General features: G+C 44.9%; 1 protein-coding gene across 1 annotated transcript in view; it reads right to left on the bottom strand.

Moving 5' to 3' along the window:
• Positions 1 to 388: 388 nt before the first annotated feature.
• The window catches only part of LOC139765640 (receptor-type tyrosine-protein phosphatase S-like), a 113,618-nt gene continuing 88,428 nt past the window's right edge, over positions 389 to 25,578 (bottom strand). The window contains exons 21-41 of the mRNA XM_071693328.1: positions 25,444 to 25,573; positions 22,949 to 23,072; positions 22,675 to 22,813; positions 20,805 to 20,866; positions 19,630 to 19,871; positions 19,199 to 19,286; positions 18,904 to 18,980; positions 18,331 to 18,474; positions 16,498 to 16,578; positions 15,908 to 15,961; positions 15,332 to 15,456; positions 14,601 to 14,736; positions 13,887 to 14,036; positions 13,268 to 13,358; positions 11,364 to 11,455; positions 10,720 to 10,839; positions 8,639 to 8,764; positions 8,360 to 8,511; positions 3,829 to 3,964; positions 1,869 to 1,944; positions 389 to 1,580 (exon numbers count right to left, since the gene is read on the bottom strand). Of these exons, the coding sequence (XP_071549429.1) occupies positions 1,870 to 1,944; positions 3,829 to 3,964; positions 8,360 to 8,511; positions 8,639 to 8,764; positions 10,720 to 10,839; positions 11,364 to 11,455; positions 13,268 to 13,358; positions 13,887 to 14,036; positions 14,601 to 14,736; positions 15,332 to 15,456; positions 15,908 to 15,961; positions 16,498 to 16,578; positions 18,331 to 18,474; positions 18,904 to 18,980; positions 19,199 to 19,286; positions 19,630 to 19,871; positions 20,805 to 20,866; positions 22,675 to 22,813; positions 22,949 to 23,072; positions 25,444 to 25,573 (2,344 nt within the window). The 3' untranslated portion in view covers positions 389 to 1,580; position 1,869. The remainder of the gene's footprint in view (positions 1,581 to 1,868; positions 1,945 to 3,828; positions 3,965 to 8,359; positions 8,512 to 8,638; positions 8,765 to 10,719; positions 10,840 to 11,363; positions 11,456 to 13,267; positions 13,359 to 13,886; positions 14,037 to 14,600; positions 14,737 to 15,331; positions 15,457 to 15,907; positions 15,962 to 16,497; positions 16,579 to 18,330; positions 18,475 to 18,903; positions 18,981 to 19,198; positions 19,287 to 19,629; positions 19,872 to 20,804; positions 20,867 to 22,674; positions 22,814 to 22,948; positions 23,073 to 25,443; positions 25,574 to 25,578) is intronic.

The following is a 25,578-nucleotide window of genomic DNA, read 5'->3' as shown; positions in this document are numbered from 1 at the left end:
GATATATATATATATATATATATATATATATATATATATATATATATATATATATATATATATATATATATATATATATATATATATATATATACATATATATATATATATGTATATACACAAGGTTTACGAGTGTAAAACTTTATCTGTAAGACACAAATCGTAATTACAAATAGAAATAACACACACACACACACACACACACACACACACACACACTTTGTAAAACCCTTCCTCATACACACCTATTAGCATCCTCCCACGCACACACATCGTAACAACATCCCTCACACACCTTGTGACACCCTCTCCCTCCCTCTCTCTCTCACACACACACTACATTGTTTCTCTAATTGACCATGACCAGTAATAAAGAAAATCGAAATAATCTCTTTTTGTTTCATCTTTACTGCTACACATATTGTCCAATGGGGAAAAATCACAGAACTCAGATCGAGTGATCATATCCCATGCATGTGACTGTGAGGGATCAAGGCCCTTGTATTCACATCAAAGGGTCAGTAAATGAATCTCTTATCATCATACAGTATTTGATTAGCACTGAAGATGAGCCAGACTCATTCTTGGCCAAGTCTTCTTTTCCATGTCAGCAAAACGACGGAAACACTAGTGTCTACTTAACACTTGGCTACTGCACTCGTGGCTGATACATTCTACACTGCGACACTGTATGTATCCTCTCTTGATGACCAATCTACGTAGTGTCACTTGTGCCACTGTGGTTCTCACCTACGTCACAAAGCCAGCTCTCATGTTTATGGAATCTCCGGGAGTATGTGTGCTGACTCCATGGCTTTCCTAGTGGCCTTGTCCACGCCTTTCCATATCATTCGTTCCCAGACATGGTGGCATTGCGTTCAACGTCCTATGCCTAGACCTGCAGTGGACGATGTCCACACCAGTGGGGCCACAACAGGTGACGGGGACATGATGACCTGCAGTGGACGACATCCACACCAGTGGGACCACAACAGGTGACGGGGACCTGATGACCTGCAGTGGACGACATCCACACCAGTGGGACCACAACAGGTGACGGGGACATGATGACCTGCAGTGGACGACATCCACACCAGTGGGACCACAACAGGTGACGGGGACATGATGACCTGCAGTGGACGACATCCACACCAGAGGGACCACAACAGGTGATGGGGACATGATGACCTGCAGTGGACGACATCCACACCAGTGGGACCACAACAGGTGACGGGGACATGATGACCTGCAGTGGACGACATCCACACCAGTGGGACCACAACAGGTGACGGGGACCTGATGACCTGCAGTGGACGACATCCACACCAGTGGGACCACAACAGGTGACGGGGACCTGATGACCTGCAGTGGACGACATCCACCAGTGGGACCACAACAGGTGACGGGGACCTGATGACCTGCAGTGGACGACATCCACCAGTGGGGCCACAACAGGTGACGGGGACCTGATGACCTGCAGTGGACGACATCCACCAGAGGGACCACAACAGGTGATGGGGACATGATGACCTGCAGTGGACGACATCCACACCAGAGGGACCACAACAGGTGATGGGGACCTGATGACCTGCAGTGGACGACATCCACACCAGTGGGACCACAACAGGTGACGGGGACATGATGACCTGCAGTGGACGACATCCACACCAGAGGGACCACAACAGGTGATGGGGACATGATGACCTGCAGTGGACGACATCCACACCAGTGGGACCACAACAGGTGATGGGGACATGATGACCTGCAGTGGACGACATCCACACCAGAGGGACCACAACAGGTGACGGGGACATGATGACCTGCAGTGGACGACATCCACCAGAGGGACCACGACAGGTGATGGGGACCTCAGAAGAAGTTGCTGTAGTGGTCGTTGTTCTTCAGGTACTCCAGAGCGACCTCGTGCAGGAAGTCGTACTGCTCCTGAGGAAGGGAAGACTCGCGTCATATGGGTTACGACAGCCTTCGTGCTTTCCTTCAGTGTCAGCACCCACCAGCAGCACTCAGGACAAGTTAGTACCCATCAGCAGCACTCAGGACAAGTTAGTACCCATCAGCAGCACTCAGGACAAGTTAGTACCCATCAGCAACACTCAGGACAAGTTAATAATCATCAGCAGCACTCATGACAAGTTAGTTCCCACCAGCAGCACTCAGGACAAGTTAGCACCCACCAGCAGCACTCAGGACAAGTTAGTACCAATCAGCAACACTCAGGACAAGTTAGTACTCATCAGCAGCACTCAGGACAAGTTAACACCCACCAGCAACACTCAGGACAAGTTAGTACCAATCAGCAACACTCAGGACAAGTTAGTACCCATCAGCAGCACTCAGGACAAGTTAACACCCACCAGCAACACTCAGGACAAGTTAGTACCAATCAGCAACACTCAGGACAAGTTAGTACCCATCAGCAGCACTCAGGACAAGTTAGCACCCACCAGCAGCACCCAGGACAAGTTAGTACCCACCAGCAGCACTCAGGACAAGTTAGTACCCATCAGCAGCACTCAGGACAAGTTAGTACCCACCAGCAGCACTCATGACAAGTTAGCACCCACCAGCAGCACTCATGACAAGTTAGCACCCACCAGCAGCACTCATGACAAGTTAGCACCCACCAGCAGCACTCATGACAAGTTAGTACCCATCAGAAGCACTCAGCACAACTTAGTACCCATCAGCAGCACTCATGACAGGTTAGCACCCACCAGCAGCACTCATGACAAGTTAGCACCCATCAGCAGCACTCAGGACAAGTTAGCACCCACCAGCAGCACTCAGGACAAGTTAGTACCCATCAGCAGCACTCAGGACAAGTTAACACCCACCAGCAGCACTCAGGACAAGTTAGTACCAATCAGCAACACTCAGGACAAGTTAGTACTCATCAGCAGCACTCAGGACAAGTTAACACCCACCAGCAACACTCAGGACAAGTTAGTACCAATCAGCAACACTCAGGACAAGTTAGTACCCATCAGCAGCACTCAGGACAAGTTAGCACCCACCAGCAGCACTCAGGACAAGTTAGCACCCACCAGCAGCACTCAGGACAAGTTAGCACCCACCAGCAGCACTCAGGACAAGTTAGCACCCACCAGCAGCACTCAGGACAAGTTAGCACCCATCAGCAGCACTCAGGACAAGTTAGTACCAATCAGCAGCACTCAGGACAAGTTAGTACCAATCAGCAACACTCAGGACAAGTTAGTACCCATCAGCAGCACTCAGGACAAGTTAGCACCCATCAGCAGCACTCAGGACAAGTTAGCACCCACCAGCAGCACTCAGGACAAGTTAGCACCCATCAGCAGCACTCAGGACAAGTTAGTACCCATCAGCAGCACTCAGGACAAGTTAGTACCAATCAGCAACACTCAGGACAAGTTAGTACCCATCAGCAGCACTCAGGACAAGTTAGCACCCATCAGCAGCACTCAGGACAAGTTAGTACCCACCAGCAGCACTCAGGACAAGTTAGCACCCACCAGCAGCACTCAGGACAAGTTAGTACCCATCAGCAACACTCCGGACAAGTTGACAGTTACCAGCAGCACTCTGGCTGGAGAAGTTAGCACATAACAACAGTATGTTGTTATGGGGATCAACTGGTCGTATTTTGGGAGGTGAATTCCTCGTTTCTCAAGTAAGGCGGTGGATCGTCTTTCTTAAGCTTGTCCTTTGGTTGTAACACCCCTTTCACAAGGGCCCCCTCCATGCTGACGTCAAGGGAACCCCTTGACAAGGCCCTTCATGACCATCAGCCACACAGCCCTTCACCCAAGGTCATTCAATACTTACGACACTGGTGATGAACTGAGGTCGATCATAGAGGACGCTGAGGACCGAGCGGTAGATGTCGACCTCCTGAAGCAGGTCGATCCTGTCGATCACCTGGCGAATAGCGACCGCCACGCCACATCCCACCACACCGTCCCTGTACACACACACACACACACACACACACACACACACACACAAAGGAAAAAAAAGAACGTTAAGAAAATACGAACAAATATGAATAGTGTACAAACGAGCCACAACAAAAGAGATAATATTCTACAGATCCTGAAGGAGACGTTGGTAGACGTCAAAGACCAATCACCTTCACTTGAGTGTGTGAGAGAAGCATAGGACACGACGTGAGAGGCCACAGACGCTTGGATATTCTATCTACTGAGACGTAGCGTCCTAGACCAGATAGATATACATTCAAGCTACCCATCCAGACGCAAATGACGCCAACTCGTCTTTACGGATGAATACACTGGACGCGTTTCCTAACAGCATGAATATTTGCATATAAAGTCATTCATGCATATTATTCTATTTAATTATACCGTCTCAGGACCCCATCCCCTCCCTCTTTTTTTTTTTTCTTTAAGGAGCATTAAGGAGCAGGGAAATGCTAGACTCCTTTCGAGCGAGAAGTTCTTCCAGACACTGGACTCGTTTTCATCCAAGGTCAAACATGAATTTTTCTCTTGCTGCGCAACCACATGCAGGTGGGGTCCCGTAACCCTGATTTGTATATATATATGTATATATATATATATATATATATATATATATATATATATATATATATATATATTCATCTATTTATACATATTCGCCATTTCGCGCGTTAGCGAGGTATCGTTAAGAACAGAGGATTGAGCCTTAGAGGGAAAACCCTCACTTGGCCCCCTTCTCCGTCAAAAAATTTCTGTGTCATAGTCAGTTCCTCTGGTTCAACAGCCAATCGGACATCTGTAAAAGACCTCTCAGATCTTTGTGCAAATATAATGAATTCACCTTATCACCCGCCTCCTCCTTCACCAAAAAGAGATCTTTGGTCCTCACACAGTGACTATATTTCTCAAATCCCAAATTTTCTCATTCATCTTATGACACCTCTCATGGACTTTAGCTTAATCCCCTAATAACTATACTTCCGCTTCCGGCAATGTGAACTTATGATTCTGGTCTTCTAATCACTTTGCACATTTATCTTCAGACCATTGATTTTGAGTAACTGCTGATTACTTTTTGTTTTATATATTTTCTTCTTGTGAATCTGGTTAGAGCAGCTTGATTTTGGGCCTCCTCCAAATCTGATTCCATTTCTAAAGGTCTGTAATTGATCCACACAGAATAGTAGTAGTTATATCTAGGGAGTAATTTGATTGTAGTAGTTATCATTGCCTTTGGTTGCAAGCACTGTGACCATCTATGATATACTGATAGCGTTCCCAGCTACTACGCAAAAGGTCCAGGTTCGAATCCTTGCTGTTGGAGGGCATTGTGTGCTACGAAAGTGTACATTCACATGGACTATATTCGTGTTCCTATACCTCCACATTTGACGATAAGTGCTGTAAAATTGCTAACTACTGGTTAGTGTAAGCCTATTGGGATTTGACCGGTATACAGGCCCTTTGCTCATGGATGTGAGACAGATGGTATTCGATTACTATTAGCCGAATAGTCATTTCCCTATTAGGGGCGATCATAGATGAGTGGTTAGCGTTCCAAGCTTCCACGCAAATGGTCCAGGTTTGGATCCTTGCTGTTGGAGGGCATAATGTTAATGTGCTGAGAGGTGCAACTGGAGGGATGTCTGATCATTATCTTGTGGAGGCTAAGGTGAAGATTAGTATGGGTTTTCAGAAAAGAGGAGTGAATGTTGGGGTGTAGAAGGTGGTGAGAGTAAGTGAGCTTGGGAAGGAGACCTGTGTGGGGAAGTACCAGGAGAGACTGTGTACAGAATGGAAAAAGGTGAGAACAATGGAAGTAAGGGGAGTCGGGGAGGAATGGGATGTATTTAGGGAATCAGTGATGGATTGCGCAAAAGATGCTTGTGGCATGAGAAGAGTGGGAGGTGGGCTGTTTAGAAAGGGTAGTGTGTGGTGGGATGAAGAAGTAAGAGTATTAGTGAAAGAGAAGAGAGAGGCATTTGGACGATTTTTGCAGGGAAAAAATGCAATTGAGTGGGAGAAGTATAAAAGAAAGAGACAGGAGGTCAAGAGAAAGGTGCAAGAGGTGAAAAAAAGGGCAAATGAGAGTTGGGGTGAGAGACTATCAGTAAATTTTAGGGAGAATAAAAAGATGTTCTGGAAGGAGGTAAATAGGGTGCGTAAGACAAGGGAGCAAATGGGAACTTCAGTGAAGGGCGTAAATGGGGAGGTGATAACAAGTAGCGGTGATGTGAGAAGGAGATGGAATGAGTATTTTGAAGGTTTGTTGAATGTGTCTGATGACAGAGTGGCAGATATAGGGTGTTTTGGTCGAGGTGGTGTGCAAAGTGAGAGGGTTAGGGAAAATGATTTGGTAAACAGAGAAGAGGTAGTAAAAGCTTTGCGGAAGATGAAAGCCGGCAAGGCAGCAGGTTTGGATGGTATTGCAGTGGAATTTATTAAAAAAGGGGGTGACTGTATTGTTGACTGGTTGGTAAGGTTATTTAATGTATGTATGACTCATGGTGAGGTGCCTGAGGATTGGCGGAATGCGTGCATAGTGCCATTGTACAAAGGCAAAGGGGATAAGAGTGAGTGCTCAAATTACAGAGGTATAAGTTTGTTGAGTATTCCTGGTAAATTATATGGGAGGGTATTGATTGAGAGGGTGAAGGCATGTACAGAGCATCAGATTGGGGAAGAGCAGTGCGGTTTCAGAAGTGGTAGAGGATGTGTGGATCAGGTGTTTGCTTTGAAGAATGTATGTGAGAAATACTTAGAAAAGCAAATGGATTTGTATGTAGCATTTATGGATCTGGAGAAGGCATATGATAGAGTTGATAGAGATGCTCTGTGGAAGGTATTAAGAATATATGGTGTGGGAGGCAAGTTGTTAGAAGCAGTGAAAAGTTTTTATCGAGGATGTAAGGCATGTGTACGTGTAGGAAGAGAGGAAAGTGATTGGTTCTCAGTGAATGTAGGTTTGCGGCAGGGGTGTGTGATGTCTCCATGGTTGTTTAATTTGTTTATGGATGGGGTTGTAAAGGAGGTAAATGCAAGAGTCCTGGAAAGAGGGGCAAGTATGAAGTCTGTTGGGGATGAGAGAGCTTGGGAAGTGAGTCAATTGTTGTTCGCTGATGATACAGCGCTGGTGGCTGATTCATGTGAGAAACTGCAGAAGCTGGTGACTGAGTTTGGTAAAGTGTGTGGAAGAAGAAAGTTGAGAGTAAATGTGAATAAGAGCAAGGTTATTAGGTACAGTAGGGGTGAGGGTCAAGTCAATTGGGAGGTGAGTTTGAATGGAGAAAAACTGGAGGAAGTGAAGTGTTTTAGATATCTGGGAGTGGATCTGTCAGCGGATGGAACCATGGAAGCGGAAGTGGATCATAGGGTGGGGGAGGGGGCGAAAATTTTGGGAGCCTTGAAAAATGTGTGGAAGTCGAGAACATTATCTCGGAAAGCAAAAATGGGTATGTTTGAGGGAATAGTGGTTCCAACAATGCTGTATGGTTGCGAGGCGTGGGCTATGGATAGAGATGTGCGCAGGAGGATGGATGTGCTGGAAATGAGATGTTTGAGGACAATGTGTGGTGTGAGGTGGTTTGATCGAGTAAGTAACGTAAGGGTAAGAGAGATGTGTGGAAATAAAAAGAGCGTGGTTGAGAGAGCAGAAGAGGGTGTTTTGAAATGGTTTGGGCACATGGAGAGAATGAGTGAGGAGAGATTGACCAAGAGGATATATGTGTCGGAGGTGGAGGGAACGAGGAGAAGAGGGAGACCAAATTGGAGGTGGAAAGATGGAGTGAAAAAGATTTTGTGTGATCGGGGCCTGAACATGCAGGAGGGTGAAAGGAGGGCAAGAAATAGAGTGAATTGGAGTCATGTGGTATACCGGGGTTGACGTGCTGTCAGTGGATTGAAGCAAAGCATGTGAAGCGTCTGGGGTAAACCATGGAAAGCTGTGTAGGTATGTATATTTGCGTGTGTGGACGTGTGTATGTACATGTGTATGGGGGGGGGGGGTTGGGCCATTTCTTTCGTCTGTTTCCTTGCGCTACCTCGCAAACGCGGGAGACAGCGACAAAGTATAAAAAAAAAAAAAAAAAAAAAAAAAATATATATATATATATATATATATATATATATATATATATATATATATATATATATATATATATATATATATATATACATATATATATATATATATCTTTTCTTTCATACTATTCGCCATATATATATATATATATATATATATATATATATATATATATATATATATATATATATATATATATATATATATATATATATATATATATACATATATATATATATATATATATATATATTAGGGAGAAAAAGAAAAAGAAAAGACAATTGTGACGACCTACTTGCAGGTGAAGAGCGTGCAGCTCTGCCGTGTGGCGAAGAACTTGGCCTTGTCTATCACGGCAAGGAGGGGCTCCGGCGACGCTGGCAGGGGCTCTGTGTGAGGCCAGCCCTCCATCTTCAGCACGACGCACTTATGACTCGCGAACACCCGCTGTAAGCAAATGTACACTTGGGATGACGTACGAACAACAAGGCACCGTTGAACAATGTGCCTCAGCTCCTGCTTATAATGCACATTTCCACAACTCCTGCGGTAGCAAGCATATGAGATGACTTACCGATTTGGGGATCGTAATCTCGACATGGTACTCAACAAAGTTCTTGAACTGGACTTCGTCTGTGACAGTGAGGGACATACCACCCACTTCCTGAGGCTGCTTACTGTCCAGCAAGTCCGGATACTCCTGGAACGTGAAGGCCAACTATGAGCATCAGAACACACACACACACACACACACACACACACACACACACACACACACACACACACACACACCTGGCTACCTAGTTAAAGGTTCATGCAACTGTATGTGTATGTGTCTGCGTGCGTATACACACAGGAGTAAAGACAGGGTACATATATATATATATATATATATATATATATATATATATATATATATATATATATATATATATATATATATATATATATATATATATATATAAGGTTAAGACGGGGCAACATGAGCGTAAAGTTCTTTGACGCAACACACCAATTTGCAATCCCACACACACACACACACACACACACACACACACACACACACAAACGGACGGGCCTCCTTGGTGGGTGTAGTGGTTCGCGTTACTGACCGTCATGCATATACAGGGCCGCCTGGGACCATACCCGCGTAGATTGAAATCTTGGTCACAACAGCCGGTTCACGGGCCACCCAGCTGTTCATCTTCCCCAAAGGGCTGACTGATAGACTGGGAACCTCGCTAGTGTGTGTGTGTGTGTGTGTGTGTGTGTGTGTGGTACTTATATACAAGGTCAAGAGACGGGCAACTCTCTCCCCGTCACACACAAACAGTTATCACAAATAACTAAGGCCACATTGCCAGGTGACACTGGCGAACCCATTGCTAATTCATCTCCCTGACCTGTGCCCTCGAGCTGTAACTAACACAAACATCTGCAGGTAACGAGAGGGCTTGCAGGTCCTTAACAAGGTGAGATCAACGGTCATTAGTGAGGTAAGGTGGGCTACATGACAGCGACTACCATACATATGTAGTATCGCAAAAAAAAAAAAAAAAGAAAATGACTTTCTTGATGAATTAATGGTTGGATGTCAGGCGCAGTGGACGAGCAATGTCTGGAAGGAGTGTGAGTCGTGCTTTGGAGGGCCATGTTTGCCACTGGTAAGTGCAGGGAAGCTGTCTGTGGCTTGGAGCAATAGTGGTGATGGGAGATATGTGTGGCTAAGGCAGCAGTATTCATGAATGACATGTGTGACTAGGGCAGCAAGAGGCATAAGTGTTATGGAAGGGGAATGTGTCATGAAGGGGAAGATCCTAAAGTGAAAATGGTCAGTGCAAGTGTTTTTAAAGAGCGGGGGGCTGGAAGTCCTCCCCCCCCTCTCTCTCTCTCTCTCTCTCTCTCTCTCTCTCTCTCTCTCTCTCTCTCTCTCTCTCTCTCTCTCTCTCTCTCTTTTTTTTTTCCAAAGGAAGGAACAGAGAAGGGGGCTGGATGAGGATGTTTCCTCAGAGGCCCAGTCCTCTGTTCTTAACGCTACCTCGCTGACGCGGGAAATGGCGAATAGTATGAAAGATATATATATATATATATATATATATATATATATATATATATATATATATATATATATATATATATATATATGTTTTCCCTGGGGATAGGGGAGAAAGAATACTTCCCACGTATTCCCTGCGTGTCGTAGAAGGCGACTAAAAGGGAAGGGAGCGGGGGGGGGGGGGGGGGGGGGGCTGGAAATCCTCCCCTCTCGTTTTTTTTTTCTTTTTTTTAATTTTCCAAAAGAAGGAACAGAGAAGAGGGCCAGGTGAGGATATTTCCTCAAAGGCCCAGTCCTCTGTTCTTAACGCTACCTCGCTGTCGCGGGAAATGGCGGATAGTATGAAAAAAAAAAAAAAAAATATATATATATATATATATATATATATATATATATATATATATACATATATATATTTACATATTTATGTATATATGTATAAATCATGGAACATTCAGGTACTGGAGACCTTGTCTGTCGACGTGGGTTAGCGTTACGGCCTTATATAGTCTGTAACTGTGACCAAGTTGTTAGATTAAAGGTGGCTGAGTCACCGGATAGAGAACAGCAGAAGCACTTGTGAGGTGCGGTGCACGTACCGGGTCGTGGTCTGGGAAGGTCTGCAGCAGCACCCAGACGGGAACGCACCTCTCGTACACCAGCCGCCACAGAGCGCCCAACGTGTGGCTCTGAGGGTGTTCGCCAGCAAAGTACGCATCCTGAGGAAGGTAGACATCGCTGCTCATTACAGTCCCACAAGGGAAATAATGTAGTACAAATATTAAACTAATATGATAATGGAGACACCTTGCTGCTTCAGCTAGAATTCTGAAATAGTATTTATTTTTTTCCTTTTTTAATACAGACGAATGTGAAGTCTATGAAGGTTATGCTCCCTGTAGTTGCTCCTAGAAGATCCCTCTCGTCTCATGATGTCTACTTCCATAACAAGGCACCTGCCTAATGTAGTAGATTGTCGTCACTGTCCCGTCAAGACCCAGCACTGTTATATAATACGACGACCTGGGCAGAGGCCTAAGCCGTGGCAACAGAGTGACGTTTGGCACTGTAAGTAGGCAAGGATGAATTCTAAGTCTGGCACCACGCCTGGGATGGGGAAGGGAGGGTCAAGGCTGGCACTACGCTTCGGAGAAGGGTCAAGATTGGCACTATGTCCCGGGAGAAGGGTCAAGGCTGGCACTACGCCCGTTTTACAGTGACTTGAATGGCCTATCATACCCACCTTACAGTCCATGGCGTTGACCCTGACTATGTTGACGTACTGATGCTGAAGTCCGCCTCCACAGCTCTGCAGGAAGACCATCTTGTTGTCCGCTGGGCACCAGAGAGTGGGGGAAAAAGAAAGCTCAATCTCTCATCAATATATATATATATATATATATATATATATATATATATATATATATATATATATATATATATATATATATATATATATATATATATATATGCAGCTGCCATTGCACAAGGCACTGCAACTACCAGCACATATGGCAATGCAACTGAGCGAGATAACCCAGGCAAATATTGTATATCTCTGTTATACTCCTCTGAAGAATAGCAAAAGTCTTAAAGGCTAAACTCCTATTTCTTCCAATTAAGATAGGGTCATATGTCAGGCGTTATGAATGTCCTAATATACCATGTGGAATGTAGGTATACCATATGGAGTGTTGGAATACCATTTGTATTCCTGTCATACCATGTATTGCGCTGGTATACCATGTGGAATGCTGATATACTACGAAGAGTCCTGTATACCACATAATGTGATAATATACCATGTGGAGCGTTGTTGTATTACGTTGAATTGCTAGTATACCATGTGGAGTGTTGGCATACATTTCTGAGCGCGTGATATACCATATGGAATTATGCAGAAGGTTCTTATACCGTGTGGAAAGTTGGCATACCTTGTGAAGTGTTGATGTACTATGTGAAATGCTGGTATACCACGCGGAGTGTTGTTATACGATGTGGAGCTCTGTTATACTTCGTGGAGTGCTGGTACACGATGTGGAGTACTGTTATACCATGTGGGGTGCTTTTATACCATGTGGAGTGCTGGTATACTATGTGGAGCACTGACCATGAGGAGTGCTTTTATACCATATGGAGTGATGGTATGCTATGTGGAGTGCTGGAATAGGATGTGGAGTGCTGGTGTACCATGTGGAGTGCTGGTATACCATGTGGAGTGTTGGTATACTATGTGGAGTGCTGGTATACCATGTGGAGTGCTGGTATACCATGTGAAGTGTTGGTATACTATGTGGAGTGCTGGTATACCATGTAGAGTGCTAATATACCATGTGGAGTGTTGGTATACCACGTGGAGTGCTGGACGTGGCTCCACCAAAAGGTGGTCCCAAGCGTGTTTGAGGATGATTTTCTTCAGTCATCCCCTCACTTCAAAACAATGAGCGTTCGTTGTTGAAGAGACAGACAGACAGAGCACACACTTCGTTCCGCTCCTGCATCTGTGTCTGGTCGGGTGATAGAACCATTACGACGCAGGCCTTTGACATTCGCAGATCAGTGATATTCAAAGCAGTTCCCTAAGTACCGCATTGATCCCAAACATTCTGCTACCGTAATATAGACTAGTGTCGAGACCAGCTCAATGTGCGAAGCATTCAGTCCACACTGATAGATATTGGAGAGCTTTGTATTAGATACAAACTAACACGGTACAGATGGGCTTGCACCCGCTCAATGACCCACCTAACTTTCGCAAGGTATGCGTGGAAGCATTGCAGGATAGAAACTTGCAAGAAATATGCAGACAGCAGTACAAGGGGAGACAATTCTTAGCATGAATATCAGGCGGGATGGATGAAGGAAAATGTAGCCACAGCTCGTGTTGAGTCCAGGTGGCCTCAGGAGGAGAGCCACACCCGCGCCAGAACTGGAATGAGGCGAGGCCATAGTCAAGTTGACCTGCGTGTGTGAAAGGAACACACAAAACGAAAAGAAGAAAAAAGCTTGGCGGATGAAGGTGCTGTTCCTGGTGGTGTCCAGTTAGGACTGCACCTCAGGACATGGTACTGACGCTTGCCAGCCAAGTTGCCAAGCCAGCGGGACGGCAAGAGGCCGGGAAGTAACGAGGAGCAACTTTCCCCTTACCTGGTAGAATGTTTGGATCCCTGTTGAGGTTAGCACACACTGGATCTTGTGCAAACTTGTAGGTAAAAGATTTGGGAAGAAGTTTCAGTTTCTGAAAAATCATCAACGAGAAAGATTGAAATGATATATGAACAGTGAAACTATTGCATGCTTATGGTGTCTTTAGGTATGGATAGATTTGTCTTTTGGACAGACAAGTGAAGATGAAATTCGTTCACGTTTGTCTGTCTTGTACCTTAAGAACGCACGTGTCCTCTGAACCCTGACCACCCGGTAACTTAGCTTCCATTACGTAAAACTACGACCCCCAGCAGATTCGTCAAGCCTGTATGTGAAGGTCGTGTCCCAGTACACGACCATCCCCAAGAAATCTCACACTAAGCAACAACCCCTCACTGCCTAGCACTACCACTACTGTGGTACTTAAAGCAGTCGATGTGGGACCAGTTCATCTACTTGCCTGAAGAAGGATGAACAATTGTGTGAGCTGCCGGGATCGAAATCCGGGCCAGTGGATTAGAATAAGAAGCGTTAACCATTACGCCACAGAGGCGCTATTGATCCAAAATGTAGCGTGGTTAATTTTCCTACTGCAGAACGTTGTAGTGATGTCCCTCACCTTAAACTGCTGGTGGATGACTGAGGCATCTGACTGTGGTTGTGGCTGACGTAGTCGCACCACCTCTTGAGGGAACTTGACACACGAGCAGCAAGTCTTCGTCCCCGTTACTATCTCATGCAGCAGCTGGTGACCAAAGACGTACTGAATCTGCAACCACAGTTACATAATGTTACCACCAGGGAAGCGAGGGGTATGAGTCCTTGTAGAAGATGACAATGAAACAGAAGAAAATCGGTGTGTGTTTACAAACCCGTTGAGAAAACCTTTAACACCATTTAGTGTGGTGAAGATGCTCCAAGCTGGACAAGCAAGGAGGTATTGTTTCCCCAGTGTCGCGCCACAGGCTGACCAAAGTTGTGACTAACGCGAAAACTCCCGAAGTGAGAAATGACTGACGTTCCAAGTTAAAGGAGAATTATATTTCCATGAAGATAATATCATGTTAATACCAACCGATGGTGCAACTTGTCTTCACTGCTCATAGAATCAACCAATGCCCTGACATTTAGGTTTTCAGGACTCATGACTAAATAGCACAGATCTAAACAACGGAAGGGCGGCGAGACACGAGTGGAAAGATACGACTCATTGCTCCTGACTTCTGATTACCCTTCCAGTAAATCCTGGCGGCAAAGACACGTCTGATGATAAGCACTTTCCTTCGTCATCTCTTACCTTTTGATGGGTAGCCGCTCGCTGTAGCCGACTTACCGTGTTGTCCACGAGCCTAGATCGTCCGTTCCGCAGGGTAACGAGGGCTTCGTGAGCGTCCATGTAACCTGAGGTGTTGAGCTGGTCCAGGACGTACAGCACCAGGATAATGGTGCCCGTTCGGCCAATACCAGCACTGCGGCAGGAGGAGAGAAAGAGTTCGCCGTCAAGAGGAGGATTGATGCTACCTGTCAGCGTCCTTGATCTTGTCAGAGGCCAGCGAGTCGCTGTTATAGTCAAGATGAAGGTGAGCTGGAGATGGCCTTTGATCATGACCTCTGAGGGTCAGGTTAAAAAGCCAAGTGGTGTTGAGGGTGTAATAAGGATTGAAGGGGGTGATGATAGTAAGGGTTTCATGAAGGTAAACTCTGACGTGACATTGTCGTGGGTATAGTGAAGATGTTCTTTGACCTGACCCACGAGGGTTTAGTGAAAGTGTAGCAATAATGACCTATGACATGATCCCTGGGGAAGTTACACTGTATTGCTGCTACCACTTTTGCCAAGATGTATCCCACTCTCTCGACTCTTGATGTGTATGATATCAGACAGAAGCCATGTCCTCTGATATGTACGTTGAATCCACACAGATCATCTTTTCCAATGTTCCTCCTTATTCCCAACTCTTCACAAAGCAGTAATGTGCGAATCTATTCTCTCACATACGCTTCCTACATCCTCAGTATTCTCACAAATGATAGCTGAGCACCGGGCAAAAACCTCTGGCTTACCTGCAGTGGACAGTAATGGGTCCTGTGGTATAGTCCTCCAATATGATGTTGAGCATTTGGGCAAGTCCAAACGGGTGGTCGGGGACGCCGTGGTCGGGCCAGGCTGTGTAGTGGTAATGCTGTACCTGAAGACCAGAATGATCCATTGGAAAAGATGAGGAATTTTCTATCGGGAGAGAAATACTGTAAGATGACATAGATGAGAAGACACATAGATAGACGGATAGCTAACAGACATAGACAAGCATGGAGAAATATAGACAGCCATACACACACCAAGAGAGAGAGAGAGAGAGAGAGAGAGAGAGAGAGAGAGAGAGAGAGAGAGAGAGAGAGAGAGAGAGAGAGAGAGAGAGAGAGAGAGAGAGAGAGAGTGTCAAGGTTTTAGAAACATTATTCTAGTTTTGATTATATCAATAGTTGATAACCAAACATATCATCCATGATTAATAACTAGATGTAACATCTAATGTCAATTTCTAAAAGTATCATCTATCGTTGATAGATATATATATAGCAGCTATAGTCAATAATCATATGTAACATTGATAACTCACTAAAACTGACATTACTTACGTTTCTAACTTGCTCATCTTTGGTTACCTTGAGTGTGCGAATGATGAAGTCCATCTGACAAATGAAACAAGAGAGATTAATGATATTCCTTTATATATCCCTCATATATTCATGATAACTCTCAAAGATTTGTTTAGTAAGACTCTATCATCTTCGCAAGATTTCTTTTCTATATATCTTTGTAAACTTGCTATACTAAGAGAAACAAAGGGGGAAAAGGAGAACTGATAGATAGGTGGATGTTGTCACAAGCAGTTACGTCAGTGCATAATGAGCCGTCTTATGGAGAAATGTGCTGGAACAGAGTTTGGCTTTGAAAGGAGGATGAGGCATAGTACCATGAACCCAGAACCTTTTGCGTGGTAGGTTGGAATGCTACTACTAGGCTATGATCATAGCTTAGCTTTAACGTTCCCACCTACCACGCAAAAGGTCCTGGGTTCGAATCCTGTCTGTTGAAAGGTATTATGTGTTCTATGAAAGTGCGCGTTCACTGCACTCTAAAATGCTTGGTTACATCTGTAAATTCCTCGTAGCACATTCTTAAACTATCAGACATGAACTTTAAGAGCAGTTTAAGAGCAGCTGACCTTGGCCTCAGTGGAGACGAGGGTGATGTTCATGTCATCCCTGACCATTGACTCCTCCGGCCAGTACTGGGCGACCTTCACCTGGTGAGGGAACACAAGGAAACACTGTTTAAAATCTACCTCCAACCTTCCCGAGTGACTCATGTGAATCTGAAGTTGTCCGGCTGAGTAACATGGACGATCACTAACACTTCTAAGTACACTAGACGTGATAACGAATACACTTGAGTGAATATGATGAACAGGACCATGAACACCTCTCTAAGTATAAGTAATCACGAACACGTCTGGTCGAGTATATTGCCCTAACTTGAGATGGTTTGAGCTGGCTACACTGGATCTGTTCACACATACTTTTAGTATGACGCAGGACCTAAAATACAGACAGTTTTGGCATGATAATGGACTTGATCAAGGACAATTCTGTAAGGCTGGGGGACGTCCCACTGGCCTTAAGAACCTCACCAAACATGGGCAACTCCACAGTTTCAATGTGGAGTGACGAAGCTCCCTTTCTCGACCTACGTAACAGATAAACGTTAAAGTCATCGTTTGAATCTCATCCCACACCTTACTTGCCTGAGAAACAAACGTATAGTTTCCATCCTGTACACTCTTACTGCCTCAACTTTGTTATGAAAGGTAAGATTTTCTTCCTATCCATACCCGAGTCATCTGTGCTTCATTCATAACGCACATAGCAAACATTACATCCCCCCACACACACACAGCTTCACCAGTAGGGTACGTGAGTGTGATCAGTAGTTCTTTTCGTCGATCACTTTATTCATAGAACACCCTGTCAAGACCATGAACACCTCAGGACCTTAAGTCAACCTAGTGAACACTTTAGTCCCGTCAGTCACATACCTGAACACCAAAGGACTGTCAGTCAACACAATGAACGCCTCACTCCCGTCAGTCAATACCATGAAAACCAAAGGACTGTCAGTCAACACAATGAACGCCTCAGTCCCCTCAGTCAATAAGATGAACGTCATAAGACTGTCAGTCACCATACTGAACAACAAAGTCCCGTCATTCAACATACCGAACACCCCAGACTCGTCAGTCAATACACTGAACATCCCAGTCTCGTCAGTCAATACACTAAATACCCAGGGATCATCAGTCAAGGCACTGAACACCATAGCACGGTCAGTTAACCCTCTAAACGCCCTCTGAATATCCCTGTCAGACTAGCAACACGGAATTAAGCTCCTTGTTATCTTTCCCGCCATTTCTCGTGAACACATTCCTTCCTTCTACTGTTCATCACATGGATATAACAAGGTCCAGGACGGAGTGGTTGAAGGCAAGGCCATGAATATCCTCCTTCACTGGTGACTGACCAAACGGTGGGTTTTGGGATCTGAAAATGTGGAAGTTCCTGCAGGTTCCTGGAGGCGCAGTGAACAAAGGGGGCGTTGGATAGATGGAAAAGAAAATAAGATTGGGATATAAGTAATTCGGGTTCAACTGAAGCGCTCTAATCTCACTCGGACACGATATTAAGACAAAAGAAAATCAATCCTGGAAATCTTGACCTGTCTCTTGTTGGTACATATTTACTTTTGAACAACAGATTCTGTCATTGCAAGAAACTATATCAAGGTATTCAAAGAGAACGAATGAAAGTGAGAGAGAAAAAGAAAAGAAAATGGATAAATCTTAAATTCTAAGGTCAAGATTACAGATATATTTCTTAATGGAAGCAAGCAAAATTTCTGGGATATTACTGAATGGGTGAGTTATGTAACAGAGGAAGGATATCTGCTCATCCTCCCGTTCTTTATCAGGACAATAATGTAGGAGAAAAGAAAATCAGCTTACCCTTCCGTTCTCTATGAGGTTGGCGAGCATTATGATGACATGGGTATTACTCTCCCAGATCATCCGCCAGAAGTCGCCGATGGTGTCTTCATTACAGTCCTTCGGACCCTGAGAGGCGATGTAGGCGTCTGGACGCGAGTGGCCCTGTAGGGTGACGGACGTACAGGATATACACACAGCAGCTCTGAACGAGACACCCACCTCCCCAGCAGCGAAAATATTCTTCATTGTTTTCAAGATTTGGGGAGGGTCTACAGGGCGTTAAATCTATTACGTATAGGGCCTGATTTCATGGTTCCCATGACACACCACCATGACCATGGTCTTCATGACACACCACCATAACCATGGTCCTCATGACACACCACCATGACCGTGCCCCCTCATTTCAAAGCCTTCTCTGACATATTTTTTCTAAACATATAATGACAATTGTTCCTAACATAGCTTTACATAACCCCAAATACATGACGATTCATGACATTCTGTCGTGTCTTTTGGGTAAATTCCCTTTCTTTGTTCATGATTACGCCCTGTCGAAAGTCTGTTTCCAGAGATGGTGAATTCCATTACCTGAATATAGTTGGCGTTGACGTAGTCTGAGAACGGCTCGTCAGGGAGACAAGTCAGCTTCACTCGGGTCTCGTTGTCTGGGGAATAATCAGTCATCACATCACTACAAAGAGTCGAAGTCGACGGCATATTGATGGGAGAATATCGTGGCCAAAATCCCTGTCTATTGAACTCATTTGGGAGATATATCACAGGGGGAAAGGAGGAGGAGAGATGCTTCCTTAGAAACACCTCAGCACACAGGTATGCAACGCATAGAAAAGATAAATCATATCCACATTTCACAAATACTCACAAGGAAGGTTGTTCTTATAGCGGTTCTTCCGACGGTTTTCAAGACACTCGCCTTCAGAACAGCTCTTGTCCATGCTGGCTGGCACTCGCTGCACAGAAACAAATGTAATTGAAATGAGTAGGGATAAATATAGGATGATGCAATGCATTTACCAACCAGTCTGGATAGAGTAAATGCCTGGTGTCTGTATGGTGTCCAGAGCAATGGAAAGATTACACTCAGGATTTCATGAACTTTACACAAGCAATGGTTTCCTTGCTGGGTGTTTCAGACCTGGTGGGTAGCCTGGTCAACAGGAAGGGAAACATGACTTCGTGGGTAGCGAGGTCAATAAGAAGGCAAGGAGACCTACTGGGTATCTGGGTCAAGTTTAGGATAACATGAGCGGGTGGGTAGCTAAGTCAACAACAGGGCAACAAGATCTGGCTCACTTTGAACTCTTCGATAGTATCCTGGGAGCGGATGGCCTGCGCCAAGTAGGTCTCCACTTCGGCTCTAGGAACACGTCGCGTCACATTGACGTAGGTCAACTCCTCTTCAGCCTCTACTGGCACATGATGATTATGGCTGTGGTCTGGTTTCTGCACGGGTTTCAGCTCTACAACACCATCAGGTATGACTGTTTTCTCAACATCATTGCAATCGTCTGTTACAGTGGCGACCCCTTCGAAATCTGTAGTCAAAAACATCTATGTAAGTAACATAAAGTCTTCAATTGCAGACTTTTAGAACTCTGTAGCTATGAATGGTACAGGTGCTGCCCACAACCCAAGACCACCATCAAGTTAGCTTATCCAACTGAGAGGGCGTCATTGTGCTGTACTGGTCACTGCTGCTGGCCATGGCGTGCAAGGTGCTAGCCACTTCATGGCCATGGCATATATACTCCTGTTTAGTGTCTCCCTCAGACCGAAACACTAACCTAAATAGTCCCCGGACTAGTAAGCCCTCAACAGACTTAAGCTAAGCTAACCTAACACTATATCCAGACTAGCGAATCCCTCTACACACCCAAGAATAACTACCCCTCTACACATCCCAGAATAACTACCCCTCTATACACCCCAGAATAACTACCCCTCAATACACCCCAGAATAACTACCCCTCAACACACCCCAGAATAATTACATCCTCTAAACAACCCACATTAACTAACCCCTTCACACATACTAGGCTAACTAATACCTCCGCACACACGAGGCTAACTAAAGCTTCCACACAACACCTTTCTTAATTAACCCCCTGCACACACATCAGACTAACACCACACACAGCAGACTACCTAAACCCCTCCACACACATCAGACTAACTAACCCTTCCACACACATCAGACTAACTAACCCTTCCACACACATCAGACTAACTATGCCTTCCACACACCACCTATACTAATTAACCCCTCCGCACACACTAGATTAACTAACCCCCTCCACACACAACTAACTAACACACACACACACACACTCATCTGGGAAGGCACAATCTAGCACAATCTCCCGTAGAAGGCAATCCCAGCCACTGGTAACCCTCCTCCTGTGCTCGATCCTGCCTACCATCGACAGCTACAACTGGGGTTCGGGAACGCACCCAAGGCTTCAACTTACCGTTAGAGAGGTAGGTGTTTGGCTGTGGGCTGACTCGCATCAGGCTGGGCTTGTGCTTAGACCTGCAAAGACGAGCCAACACAAAGACATCACAAAGACATAGAGACTATGCAGTATGGAGGCGAGATGGCCTCACTTCTCTATTTACTCTTACCTACGTAACCTTAGACAAAAAGGTAGAAAAAGGCATTGACTTTTAAATTATTCAACGTAATGTTAGAAGAGAAAAATGAAAAAAAAAAAAACGTCAAAGAAAAACAGGGGGGACTTCCTCATTAGCCGTATTCCCTTTAAGATTCCTAGCCTAACCTAACCGTGAGGTGATATGCAGCCCAAGTGGAACTAGAGGGTGATGGCGATCATCATCTTCATCAATACTTTACCATGTCAGTGCGCGTATTTGTGGGTATTTCTCTCGCAGCTGCGAGGCGTTCACTCCCTAAAGAGTCCTCCCACCATATGGAGTTTTCTGAGGGTCGTTGACTACTGTGAAATTTTCTGAAGGCAAATACTGACTGCTGGTGATATATGGAGATTTTGGATAGTGTGGGAAACATGAGCATAAAACTTGTAGAAATCTGGTCTTTTAGTGTTTCAAGCGAAAATCTGGTCTTTTAGTGTTTCAAGCGAGCGGAACCGTGACAGTGACCTTACACGATGTTCATGCATGTGTAGTGACGACTGAAGACACAATACATGTTCCGAATCCATCGCTGAGAGAAGCAAACTTCTTGCAATACTGATTCTGGTGTAGCGGTTAGCGTGTCTGACTGTGAAATATCCACGGGCCGTCAAGGTCAAGCGCATAGGTTCGAATCCTGTTTGCGGCAGTCGGTTCTCTTTCTCATATATATATATATATATATACATATATTGATGACACTGTTAATGGGCTGCATTGTAAGATATCGAAATTAGCAGACGATTGTATGGTGGGAAATCAATCTACAACGGAACCGGAAGGTCCCAAATTGAAGCTTTTACTATGAAGCACTTCGGGCCACACCCAACCCAAATAGAACTGTCTTGCGCCAGGCAGTGCAGCTTCAGACTGACATAGGCAAACAGATGGACCGGGCTTACAGGTGGCGAGCGAACTTGCGCAGCGATACGTGCAAAGTCTTGCATACCGGTAGCAGAAATGAGAGAGCAACAGTATGAATTCTATTGAGCTACTGAAGGTATATGAGGAAAAAGGAATTAAACGTAATGATCTCTGGTGATCGAAAGTTAAGTAAACAGTGCGCAGAAGGAGGAAAAAAAAAGAAAAAAGACGAAGAAAATTCTTAGATTCATTGGTAGAAATTTATAGTCTAAGTCAAGTGAAATCATCCACACTTTGTGCACCAACAAGGGAAGGGAAAGCATACTTGTGCTTCCACAGGTTAACTTGCCTGCGCACCCGCAAGAACAGATGTGTTGTATCTGCGCATTCGTAAGAGAGGAGAAAGTATATATGAGCATCCACAACAGGAGAGAGAATGTATGTACCTGGGCGGTGCACGGGGGGAAAAGAAAGGGGAAAAAAAACGAAGGGTGTAACTTGCGCACTCAGAAGGATAGGGAGTAATGATCACATCCCATGGTACAGGGAGGATGAGCGCACCTGCGCATCCACGAGCAAAGAACTTACCTACGCATTCAAGGGACATAGATAGATAGATAGATAAATAAATAGATAAATAGATAGATAGATAAATAGATAGATAAATAGGTAAGATAAATAGATAGATAGATAGAGGGATAGATAGATATATTGATAGATAGATAGATAGATAGATAGAGAGAGAGAGAGAGAGAGAGAGAGAGAGAGAGAGAGAGAGAGAGAGAGAGAGAGAGAGAGAGAGAGAGAGAGAGAGAGAGGACCTACCTGCGCCAGAGAAACACCACAACGATGAGCACCACCAGGAGCAGTAGTACGAGCAGGATGGACACCAGCGCAGTGTGGTCGACTGGATGGCGGGCCAGGAAGGTCTTTGGTTTAGAGACGTACAACTCCCTGTGGTCTCCTGCACCATCAAGAGCAACACACACAACATTACTCAGACTAGTCTGGGTGATTACCTCCTACAGGATGTATTTACATGTAAGTTTCATAAGCCTCTGGCACCAGAAGAAGGGAGGAAAAGGAACGAGTACCTTACCTGCTCTGGTCTCTGTCACAACCGTCAGTTGATACCACTTGCCGCTCTCTAGTGGATGGTTGTGGAAGTCTCCATAACTCTGGTCGTTGCCCACAACAAACTCGTTGGTAAAGATACCTTCATCCTGCCATACAATAGTTGTAAAGACATTAGCATTTATAAGAATGAAAATAGATTCTCCCGGCCAGTGTGTACAAGGATATGACAACCATTACGTGTGGTATTTATGTTCCACGTGAAACTACTAGTAGACTTATCAGACATCTAACACGTACCATCAACACCGCTCCAATGCACATATACAGTAGCTCGAGGGTATACAAGCACGCGAACCATGTTGAGGGATCAGCTTTGACGAAATGGAGTCCCGTCAACCACCTCCCCTCTATTTGCTCCCTACATCCATCCCGCCACCCCTCTGCCCTCAACAAACTCTACTCCTCCCCCCTCTCTTTGCCCCGTACAAGGGCAGGGCAGAGACGCCCTATAGCCTGAGGCAAACCTGCTGCTACCCTCCTGTTTTTACACCAAATAAATCAAATATGTTCGGAGGTAACATCATGCGAGATCATACGTCTGGGAATGCTTGGCAGACGTCCTTCCTCGGTGGCATCGCTATGGAAAGAGCGAGTCAACGTACGACAGGCGTTGGTTGAGGACAATATGAACCATCTGACCGAATCGCATTCACCTGTCAACAAACCATACGTCATGGTTTTGATCATTTCTATACTGATCCGGTCTAGTCGGTCGATAAGGAGTTGCTATGTTTCTGTGAACATTACATAGTATCTGTGTGTAACTGGTCGTCAGCCCTTACCCATGTCTGTGGGATGGGGATGACTGTATCTGTTCATCACCCTTATGTATGAACCATATTCTTCAGGCAATGTCGACACCTAATTATTCCACGCCAGGTCATAGTTACACCTCCCATTCCTCTTATGGTGATGCCTACACCTGGCCTTCCTCTATTGAACATTTCTAACACACACACACACACACACACACACACACACACACAGACTCTCTCTCTCTCTCTCTCTCTCTCTCTCTCTCTCTCTCTCTCTCTCTCTCTCTCTCTCTCTCTCTCTCTCCACCTGCTCGTGCCTCAAAATGAAGAAGAGTTGTTCCTGGGTGGAAGGTTCCCCCCCCTTTTTTTTTTTTGATGCTCAGACGTAAAGGAAATAAGATAGGAAAAAGACTGGCAGGGAAGCAAAGGGGTTCTAGTGGCGCCTCCTGATGTGACGTTTTTTAGAAGATTCGTTTCCAACGGGCTAGCCAAAGAGTCACTCAAGGAGGAGAACTGGACAGTATGTAAATAAATATATATATATATATATATATATATATATATATATATATATATATATATATATATATATATATATATATATATATTATATATGTATTATAGAGAGGGTGTTTCTGGCGGATTAGAAAAAGATGAAAAAAGCTAAACACGACTCTGATTCCAATTTGAGAGGCGGTGGTCAGAACGTTGAAACTGGTTGATGGGAGAGAAGGGAATGCTCTGTGAGGTCATACAAGTGAAACGAAGGAGTCTGAGTTCTGGTGAGATATGAGGAGGAATCTGAACCTGGCAGTGTTGTAGAGGCTGGTGAATTAACTAGTTCTACCCAGGGTAGTGTGAAGCATAGGGTTATGGCTCTGGTTCAACCCAGGCTAGTGCGATGCATAGGGTTATGGCTCTGGTTCAACCAAGGCTAGTGTGATGCATAGAGTTATGGCTCTGGTTCAACCTAGGCTAATGTGAAGTATAGGGTTATGGCTCTGGTTCAACCTAGGCTTGTGTGAAACATAGGGTTATGGCTCTGGTTCAACCCAGGCTAGTGTGAAGCATAGGGTTACGGCTCTGGTTCAACCCAGGCTAGTGTGATGCATAGGGCTATGGCTCTGGTTCAACCTAGGCTAGTGTGAAGCATTGGTTTCTGACCGTAGTTTGACCCAGGATAGTTTGAAGCATGGGTTTCTTACCTTAAGAAGGCTTCTTGCGTGCCGACGTCTAATTTGGGTTTCTTAGAAAATGTTAAAATAAAAAAAAAAAGAAATAATGGAAATGAAAAGGAATTCCTTGGAGCTGTTGAATCATGGTTTCCATAACTGACAACAGGGGTGTTGTGAAAGAAGTGAATGAGAGAGAGAGAGAGAGAGAGAGAGAGAGAGAGAGAGAGAGAGAGAGAGAGAGAGAGAGAGAGAGAGAGAGAGAGAGAGAGAGAGAGAGAGAGAGAGAGAGAGATCCAGCATGAAGAAGATACAAAGTCAAGTATACTTCTCTCATAAGATGAAGCAGACGTCTGGAATAGCTTTTAAAGACCTTTGTACAAACTGACAAGGATTCAGGGGATACATATAGAAAAAAGGGACTGAATCTATTACTTCTGATACAAATGGGAGACATGGGAGAACTTATACTTGAGTCATGCCTGGGAAAAATGACAAGAGAATGTTACTGGAAGTGATGGAGCACTTACTTGGAAGAGAATGGCTGCGACCCACACTCGATCTGCGACACGGAGTTTTTGAAGTTTCCCATCCACAATCTCTGTGGCTCTCTCCTTCGTCATGTTTACCGGGGGATTCGCTACAATGATCCACTGCCACCTGCC

This window comes from Panulirus ornatus, chromosome 55 (assembly GCF_036320965.1).
Source record: "Panulirus ornatus isolate Po-2019 chromosome 55, ASM3632096v1, whole genome shotgun sequence".
Classification (NCBI taxonomy): Eukaryota; Metazoa; Arthropoda; class Malacostraca; order Decapoda; family Palinuridae; genus Panulirus; species Panulirus ornatus.
This window is presented reverse-complemented; position numbering and strand designations above follow the sequence as displayed.